General features: G+C 48.0%; 1 protein-coding gene across 5 annotated transcripts in view; it reads right to left on the reverse strand.

The window, feature by feature from the left end:
• GRIA3 (glutamate ionotropic receptor AMPA type subunit 3) overlaps window positions 1-8,396 on the reverse strand; it is a 288,759-nt gene extending 280,363 nt beyond the window's left edge. For 2 of the 5 annotated variants that reach the window (XM_013061245.2, XM_013061248.2), the window contains exons 1-2: window positions 7,878-8,183; window positions 6,502-6,660 (exon numbers count right to left, since the gene is read on the reverse strand). In XM_013061245.2, coding sequence (XP_012916699.1) covers window positions 6,502-6,660; window positions 7,878-7,986 — 268 coding nt within the window. In that variant the 5' untranslated portion in view covers window positions 7,987-8,183. Of the gene's footprint in view, window positions 1-6,501; window positions 6,661-7,877; window positions 8,184-8,239 lie in introns of those variants that run through there. The other 3 variants (XM_013061246.2, XM_013061244.2, XM_004762049.3) reach the window with 3 other exon arrangements.
• Window positions 8,397-9,752: the final 1,356 nt, after the last annotated feature.

Here is a 9,752-nt window from a genome sequence, read left to right on the forward strand (position 1 = left end):
CTAGAGATGCAAATTCTTGGACACTACTGCAGGCCTACTGAATCAGGAACTTCATTTTCACAAGATTCCTGGGTGATTGGTGTACCCATAAAATGTTGAAAGGTGCTGTTCTAGACTGAACTATGTGCCATAGGGTGAAGGGGTCCTTGCCAGCTCTGTTTCCTCTCTGTAGCCCTCCAGAGCTACCATTTAGTGTCTGTGAATGGGGAATGGCACCTTGTAATCCTTGCATTCTACATGCCAGCCCAGGGAAAGGACTCTTTTGTACGAGACTTTTCAGCTTCCTCTCCACATTACTCCCCTCCTATGACCTCTGTCCCATGCTGGTATATCTCCAGCCGATGCCCATGGAGGCACCTTCAGATTCTACAACAGCCTCTTTTTTTTTTTTTTTCCTTTTGGTAGTACATATGAAAAGTTTACACTTCTTTAGACCATTTAATTGAGGTATGGTTGGCATATTAAAAAAAAAATATTTGCCTCCTGCATAAAATGAATCCCTAAGAACTGTGGCTACTCCCCAAATTCCCACAAACTTTGACCTGGTGAAGCTGCACTTGCCCTGTGCCTTAGGTGTACTTACACTGAACCTCCCATGCACAGGTAAGTTTTTACTTTGGCCTGCTGATCTTTGCTGACCAGGGCCAGCTGATCTTTGCTTTGGGTAGAGCGAACAGCCACTCTGTGCATCACGTCCAGAAACACACCCACTTATGTATCTTTCCTTCCTTGAAACTGAGGCATTATGGTTCCCGCAGTCTCTGGTTTTAAAGCAATTATTCCCATTAGGTATATAAACTCCTTAACAGCCACTCTTGGCTAGATTCCTGTATTAGATAAAAGGCTGTCACCCCTAGAGTACAGGCACTCAAGAGGATAGATCAAGAACAGGGATGAAGCAGATAAGTCCAGAGCAGAGAACAGTACCCAGGTAAGTTTATTGTGGATAGAATACCAGAGAAGGGGCCACTCCGAGACAAGAAGAAGGCCTTGGGCTGGTCAGGCAGAGCCAGAGGAGGGAATTATGGCAAGAGAAGAAACAGAAGTGTGAAAGTGGACACATTCTGCTTGTGTTCACCTTTTGCCAAGTACTGACCTTTTTGGGGGGGCTGCTGCCCTAGCTCAAGGCTCATCCCACACACAGACTGAGGCTATTTGTAGCTCTACGTCTGGAGCCCAGACATTTCCCAAGCAGGGAGGGAGTTCCTTTTGCGTCTGCACAACTCCCACACTCCTGCTGAAGAACACCCATCGCCCCCACCTAGGGTTTTAATTGCACCCTCCTGCGGACATTTTATCTACTTAGACCCGAAGTATCAAAGCCAAAGGAACAAAGTCAAATGTGATTTCTTTTATCAGAGCAGGTAGGGTATGCAGATAATATTCCTGACCTGCAGAGAAGGTAGAAAGTTTTGTGAAAGGTCCTTCAAATCTGTTTGCCGTCTCAATCTGGAGAGTTCAAAGCAAATCATCCTAATAAGCATGTTTACTCCCCCAAAGTTACGAATCCTCTCTTCTCAAATTCTGGCCCTCTCTGAAAATCCATGCTATTAATCCTTAAACCCACTGTATAAAAATGACAAATCTCTTATTTACAAAGGAAGACTAACAACAAAGCCTCTGGAGCCTTATTTATTTTCCAGTCCCTTAAAATCAAATTAGCCAATCATCTCTGACTACCCCCTCATAATGACATTTCAAAATAAATCCACCAGAAGCCCAAAGAAGAGCATAAAAATCTCACCCAGTCCCCACTTTTCTCATTTCCTCTTAGGGAGTAGAGAGGAAAAGGCAGAATTACAGAAACCTCGGATAGAGGTCGAAGTGGGGGGATGTGGGAAACTAGTCTCATTTTAGGGGGAAAAAGTCAAAATTGCCAAGAGGAAGAAAAACCGTGGCTAGTTTGGCTCTAATCTTAGAGAGAGAACAATAGTTTCCTTTGTTCCTTCCCCTCAAACCCTTCCCTCCCTGTCCCCACTTAGTAGATCAACAGGAAAGCTGCCTTCGAGGGGAGGCAGTACACTTTGCTAGAAGCTCACCTTTACAGCCTGCTGATTGCCATCTATTTTTATGGCCCAAATGAACAGCATCACCTTCCTCCCTCCTCTCCACATAAAAAATAGATTAAAAAAAAACATAATAAACCTTGTGAGAAGGTGACTTAAGTCTTTGACTGGCACCACGGAGGCGACCTCTTCGTGCTTCAGTGGGCTAAGCCAGCTGGCCAGAGGGTCCAAGAAGTGAGCTAAGCCAGGGAGCTTATTGAAGGCTGGCCAGCAGACAGAGGAGAGGGACGGCAGCAGAGGCACAAATATGGGGAGCTGGGGGTGGGAGGTGGAGCTGAACAGTCGACATGGGTTAGCAAGACGCAGATCCGCAGATCTGTTTGAGGGCAGGAGCAGTGACACTGCAGGTCTTCACCCTGGTCCAAAGACTATGTGAAAAAGCCCAACACGAGAATAAAACCAAACCCACCAAAGAATGGAGAAGCCGAGCAGGGGAGATGGTTCCTTCCCAAATGGACCTCAACTGTTAAATGGATCCTGGCAATTAGAATAATTAGATAATTAGATTGTGACTCTGTGGGCAAAGAGACGGAAACCTGTCTCAGCTCAGTACACTTGGTAGTGAAATGCGCTCAGTTATAAAAGGAGCGTGCTCTCGGCAGGTATACTTCACGGGGCTCGAAAAAAAAATTAATGGAATAAAAATGTGCAGCTGATGAGTTAGATTTAGGCAGCCAAAGGGATTTTGCGGGGGTCTACGTTAGAGACTGTGCTCCTAAGTCCCACCATCACTACTGCGCCTCCATCAACAGATTTTTATTTAAGCCAACGCATTTAGAGCACAGTTCCATGGTGAATAACCTTTAAGGTTACATTTGCCTTTTCCTTGCTTCTTGCAAACAGTGCGTAATCCACGAGCACATTTGTTGGCTGTAAAGGTGTACAACAGCAATTTTTGCAATGACAGTGCGGAGAGGGAATATGAGATCTGTGTGCTAATGAGCTGACACTGCAGAGGCTGGGGCGATGTAGTGTGGAGTGCACTACAAGTGCACAGCAGCAAGACGCGGGAGGGGACTTCAAGGCAACCCGAGGCGGCTCCCAAGGAACCACAGCAGCAAAGCCACGCAAATGAGACCCAGTCCTCCCTCTTGTTTCCACAACCCCCCCAAGCCCAAGGATGATCAGACAGGTTTTTTCAAGAACGGACATGGAACTTAAAAACCTGTGTGTACATCTCTTTTTATACACCCTAGTTGTGTGTGTGTGTGTGAACGCACGCATCCTGAAACTATAACATTCATATCATCCTCCTTTCTGGGGTCATCTGGCTAAACTGAAAAGTCAGACGGCAAGCTCAATTAATTCCTATGAAATGGGAATATGTGCTCCAAATCAGTTGAGTATCTTCGATAAACTTCACCTCTGAACTGAGATCCCAAATGATCCACGTTTCAAAGCCAAAGAGACTTTTTATTGGCCTCTTAAGACACAGAACGAAGTTGGAGTCTGTCTTAAGTAAACCTCTTGGGGGTTGTGCAGAAAAAAAAATGGTTGCTGGTGAAGAAGAGTCTTTAAATAACCTTCTGAATACACCGGGGGAGGGGATGTGGAGCAAGGACACACACAGAAAGCATTACCCTTTGTTTATTCTTTAAGAGTTTATTTACCTGCATACCTAAGCCCTGGAAAGTGTGAGCCGGCCCAAGGACTGGGGATGCAGGGAATATCCCGGGAAGAAATCCATTCTAGGGCTAGGATGGGCTGAAACTAGGAATTCTGAATGGAAACAGGGAAAAGTTTCTTTAATTGTTGCCTTTCTGTTCCATACTGAACCAGAGAGGAGAGGTGGGTGACCAGATTTGGACTCATAAGGGGTTTCCTCGGGTTCTCCCTAGGTCTCCAGGAAGGGGCAGGAAAGAGGATCCAGGGGTTTCTTCTCTGCACAATAGTGCAATCACTTGAAGAATGGAACCTGGGATCACCCGCCAGGCTTCAGTTCTGAACTAGTATTGCTATGCCAGCATCTGAGATATATGACCTCTATTTCTCTGGGAAAAAGAACAATTAAGGCGGGGGATGGGAGGAGTGCGGAGAGGATGAGCTACACCTCCAGGGCTCCCGTGGACCCTAGAAACGCTTGTTTTCTGCATTCAGAGACTATCAGACTGTGGTTGGACTAGTCATCTTTCTCATGCTAAGCTTCTAAGCAGCAGCTGCCCGGAGACAGCTTTGGGATCTGGCCCCCATTCAATGATTGTGACATTCAGAGAGGAACTGTTTCAGGGACCAGAGAAGATGGTAGCTTTCTTCCTCGGTCTTCTGAGCTGTTAAGTCTGAGAGTGCAACAGGCAGCTGGGTACACATCGCTGGTTTCTGGATATTTCTCCTGTGTGTGTCTTTGTGTGCATACATGTGTATTTGGTATAACTAAAAGCAAGGTCACTTTTTTGTTTTGTCTTTCTTGTTGCCTAGTGAGCCACACCCATTATCCTACATTTTCAAGCCCTCAGCCATAACCTAGCCTTGTAAGCTGTTAAACACAAGTGCTGTGGATTGAGAGTATGGGAACTGATCAATTTCTTTTCCTTTCCCATGCTTGTTCCTTTATTGCCCTGCGAGGTTAAGACATTAAGGCAACTCAACACCAATATGAACGACTTATTGCCTCAATTGTTCTCAAGCCTGAGCTTCTCACAAGGCAAGGACCATTTACTTCTTACTACTTGGTAGGGTTCCGATGGCCCTCAGCAGGTGGGTGTCAATCCAATTTGACCACAGAAAAACAAGACCAAAGACCTTGGAAATCAGTCATTCCTAAGAAGTTAATTGGCATTCTTATCCCAGTTCTCATCAGTGGAAAGACACTAAAGGGAGTTGAAATAAATATTATTCATTATTATTAATAAATCCTGCTAGTTTTATGTATTTGGTTTTAAATCTGTTCTAATTGATACTTAGGAAGCTGCATTTGAGATTCAGCTTCTTGACAAGATCACAGTGCTACAGGATTAAGAGTCAGATGTGTGTTGTAAGTGCTGTAGCGACAGGCTGGGATTACTGAAATAAGATGCAAAGTATAGACAGACATTTTGTAACTTTCACACTTAGCTGGAATTAATAAGTTCCTATTTTTGTCAATGTCGGAAAGCCAATGAATGTCAAATACAGAGTATCTCAGAACATGTTCATATAAGGATCTGTACCTTCAGCTAAAATTTTCTTAGACCTGCTAAAGTGTCACATTTCTTGCAAAGTACTTAACCCCCATCCCCTTGACCTAAGCCTTCAAATCCAAGGAACCTGGGCCCCTGGTGACCCTTTCAAGAATTTTTTGGAAGTCTCATATCCTTTGAAGCAGAAGCATTGAAGAAAGTTATATACAAATTTTACCCCAAAGAAACATAAATATCATTTCTCCCTTGAAATAAAATTGAAAAACCCCAAATGCCAAACTACACCAGCCGTAAAATCAAAACATATTTATGCCATCATCAGCCTCATTGTTGTGAAAACTTTTAGTAAAATCAGCTTAGATGAAGAATTACCAGTCTTTCTCATAAAACATTCCATTCAAGAAAAACCTGTGTCCAACAGACTATTGGTCATTTGGGTTCCCATGCTTTTGCTTCTCAAAACGTCCCCTTTCCAGAGGAACAATCACAGAGCACAAATAGCTATTTCAGAAATGGCTTTGGGGCCGATGAAATTCATCCATTTTGATATCAAGCCTTCCCATCCCCCTCCACCTTTTGCTTTAAGAACTGTGTGGTCCTTAGGAAGGGGGGGGTGAACAATACTAGGAATAGCAGAAATAGCTCCCCTAATAGTAACTCAAGCACCGTCTTCTCCCTTCTCTTCAGTTTGCCAGGCATTCATCACTTATAATGAGTTTGTAGTCTTATCAGTTCCCATCAGAGCTCTCTCAGTAAGAAAGGTGATATTATAGGACAGAAAGAGGCCAAGAAACCCAGCTGATCTGTGCCTCAAGGTCACTTGTTTGCAGAATTTCTCATATTTGGCTCCTAAATATTTGGTGATTGTCAAATTCAGCTCATACCTACAGCCAGGCGTGAGATTTAACAGTCAAGTAATGTACATCCTGAATTGACTCAATCAAGAGGTTTCTTTTTTTTTTCATCCCATCTGAAAAAAATTTCCCTGAACAACCATGCTGTTTTTTCTTTCTTTTTTTTTCCCCCCAGCCCCAAGAGGGGGTGTGGGGGAGGGAACGCCAGTTTAGCAAGGAGGGAAATAAAACTTTTGCATCTAACATTATTCACAATAGAGTTTTGTGCACTGCCTTAAGTCCCTCAGCGGGAACCTACAGAGTTGATTGATGTCGCATGAAACCCGGATTGATGAGAGCCCCTGAAATGTCTACTGAGGCAATCACACCCCCCCTCTCCAGCACACAGGCAGACCCCAAGTCCCACAAGCAAAATTCAGGTGAGGTCCCGAAAGTCCCAAAGGGAGGAAAAGCAGATCTACTTACAAGCATTAGTCACAGAAAAACTATTGGAAGAATCCAAGTGATCTACGTGGTAATTCAAATGGAAGGGCTTCTCTGTGGTGTTCTGGTTGGTGTTGTATAACTGCACGGCAAAGCGGAAAGCGCTGTGCTCCTGCACCGTGTTTCTCATGAAAAGTCCACCTATAAGCAAAAGGAACCGACATTTGGTTCGTGTTCTTCCCCAGGACCGGCTAGTAATTGGGGAGCATTACAGATAGGGGACATATTTCAATGGCACCGCGGTGTGCGGTGATTAGTGATTTCAACCTGTGTGTCTTTCTAGACTCTTGCGAACTCAAATTTTGGCCAAGAGAAACCTGGTTTTCCTCTTCACTGAAGAGGAAGAGAAGAGGCCGGAGACAAGCGGGAAAGGGGAGAGGGGGAAGAGGCGGTTGCTTTGGGGTAGGACGCTGGAAGCCAGCGCGGGACTTGGTTCTTTCTCCGGCAGTAGCTTCCTCTCCACTTCGCTCCCCCCTACTCCTCCCCCCACTCCCGTCTCCCCGACGCCCATCTCCACAAGCTGGTTCATCTTTTCCTGGTGCAAAGGGAAGGGCTGGGAAGAAAAACAATTCCATTCCCCCTGCTGCCCCATCTTATTCCCGGTAGCCGTCCACCCCCCACGCCGGACACTACGGGGGTTTGGTTCGGTAACGGCAACGATTCTAACTTCTCGACTTGTAAATACAAGACAGAAGCTGAGAGAACTCTCTCCCAGCGCCCGGGAGCCGGGCTCCAGACAGACACAGCGGCAATTCATGAATTCATGGTCTGCGTGACTTCGTCGCCCGCCCGCCGGCTCCCTCGCACGGCTCCCTGCCTCACCCCCGCCTCCGACCCCATCCGCCACCGACCCCGGCTGCCGCCGGGGTCTGGGGGATCCAGGGTGGGCTTCCAGCTCCCCTAGCTCTAGCCGGTCTCCGGCAGAGGGACACGCGGGACGGGGCGCCCTGGCGCGGCCAGACAGGCGGCATCACCCTGGGACAACTTCCAGCCGCGGCACGCACGCCATGGCAAAGTCCAGAGCAGCGAGCCGAAAACCCGCGACTCTTCGCCCCTTTGCAGCCTCCCGGCCTCCCGCATGCCTCCCCTGCTCCGCTCTAATCGGAAACCCCTGCAGCCCACCGCTCCCACCCCCCAGCCTCAGGAGACCCCTCTACTGTCCCCGCCGCTCCACAGACCAGCCGGCCCCCTGGGGCTCAGGTCCCCGCGGCTCCTGCCCCGTCCTCATCCCCGGTCCCCAACCCCGGTCCCCTCCCGAGGCCATGCAGGATGGGGAACCGCGGTCGCACTAGCCCCGCCGGGGCAGTGGTCTCGGGCTCAGGGGAGCCCGGCCCGACTGGCTGCTTGCTCACGCTTACCTATGCTGATGGTGTTGGGGAATCCTCCGTGAGAATGACCCAAAAGCCCCAGGACTAATAAGAAGACCGCCCGGAGCACGTTTTGCCCCATTTTCTTCTGCCTGGCCATGCTACGCCTAAAACGAAGCTGACAAGAGCATGGGCGCAACTCAGGAGTCGTCAAAATAATAATAGAAAAAGAAAAAGAATTCGCCGGCTCTTACACCCCCTCCCCTCAACTTGCTCTCGCTCACTCTTCCTTTCCACCCCACACTAGTCCTCCTCCTCCACCGCCTCCTCTCTCTCTCTCTCTCTCTCTCAATCTCTCTCTCCCTTCCTTGCTCCCTCTCCCGGCTCTCTCACACCCCCTCCCCGCCCCCCACCTCACTTCTGTCTTCACACCAATCTGGAAGGCGGGTTCATTGGCTGCAAGCTCCGTTCGCCAAAGCGATCTCTCTCCCTATCACTACGTGAGAGAGAATGAGAGAGAGAGAGAGAGAGAGAGAATAAAAACCTAAAATACCGAACAAAACAAAAAAGATGAAACACCGAGAAACAAAACAAACAAACAAAACCCCCAAAGAAACAAAAGAGAGAAACAGAAAGAAATTATAAAGAAAATCTAGACTTTTCTTCCCCCAGAAGATGGTGGGTCTAAAGAGGGGAAAAAAAGAAGGAAAGAGCGAAAAGGCTCAGCGCCGGTGAATTGGGCTCTTCCAATTGGGCCGGTAGGGGGATATTGATCAAAGTTGATCTGACGTGGAATTAAAGCCGCACACCGCTTAGCTCCACTGCAAACTGCAGCCCCGGACTGCAAAGCTTCGGTGCTGGCGTTTGTCAACACTGGAGATGGGATCGATAGAAATACACTAGCCCTCACTTGGCTAGCCTTTCAAGCGACAACTGGCCCTTTAAAAAAAAGAAAAAGAAAGAAAGAAAGAAAGAAAAGCTGCATTGCCTCTGCATTTGTGTGTCTATCTTAAAGAAAGGGGGGGGGGTCTGGGGGGGGCGGTTAGCGGTTACTCCGGAGTCTTTGTAGAGAGACTCGAAGCAGTTCCCATCACAATGCGCCCGAAGATGCTGCGCATGCCTGGTCCCTGCCGCTCAGTTTTTACAGCAGAGATCCGAGGGCGAGTGAACGACCGGCCCCCCCTACTCCCCCACGGCTCTGGGAGGCCAGTACCTCCCCTTACCCAAGTGCAGAGCCGGGCTTGCGGCGGCTGCGGGGAGACGGCAGTGATGCGCAGTGTGGGGTTGACTGTTTTGGAGGGCGTAGAAAAGTATATGCGTGGAAGTGGTAACTAAAATGTTAATGGAAGGGATGCTCAGTCCCACCGACGAAGGAGAGAGGTGTGGGAATGTGCTGGGATAAGGGTGAGGATTGAAAGTTAAGGTTGGAGGAAACTGTCCCTAGATCCTTTGCTTCCTTGCTAGAGCCTCTGGACAAAGCAGCCTGGGCCCCTGACTGATGACCCTAGAGGCTATTAGTTATCCCCCAGTTCTTTTATTCCCTGTTCTAAGGAGAGGAAAGAACCTTCCGAGTCAGGCAGTGCAGCCTGAATCTCCGCTGGGGGATGATCTCTCCACAAGATCTTATGTTGGGCCATAGACTCTTGTCCCTAGCCCCTTTCTCCAGTGGTGGGAGGAAAGAAGCTTCTTGATCTCCCAAGTCTATCACTCCTACTCCAGCTTCTCTGGGAGAGACAAATTTTATTCCTCTCCGTGCCAGCTACTCTCTTCATATCCTCTCATCCTGGTCTATTGGAAAAATGAACGTTGCTGCCAATGTACAGGAAACTGCTGTGGGTGGGGCAGGGGATACTGGGCAGGGCCCCAACTGGTCCACCAGTTACACCAGAACTTTGGATTTGGTGTGACACAGACTGGAGGCTGGAA

This window comes from Mustela putorius, unplaced genomic scaffold (assembly GCF_011764305.1).
Source record: "Mustela putorius furo isolate JIRA1106 unplaced genomic scaffold, ASM1176430v1.1 tig00003901_pilon_pilon_pilon, whole genome shotgun sequence".
NCBI classification, from domain to species: domain Eukaryota; kingdom Metazoa; phylum Chordata; class Mammalia; order Carnivora; family Mustelidae; genus Mustela; species Mustela putorius.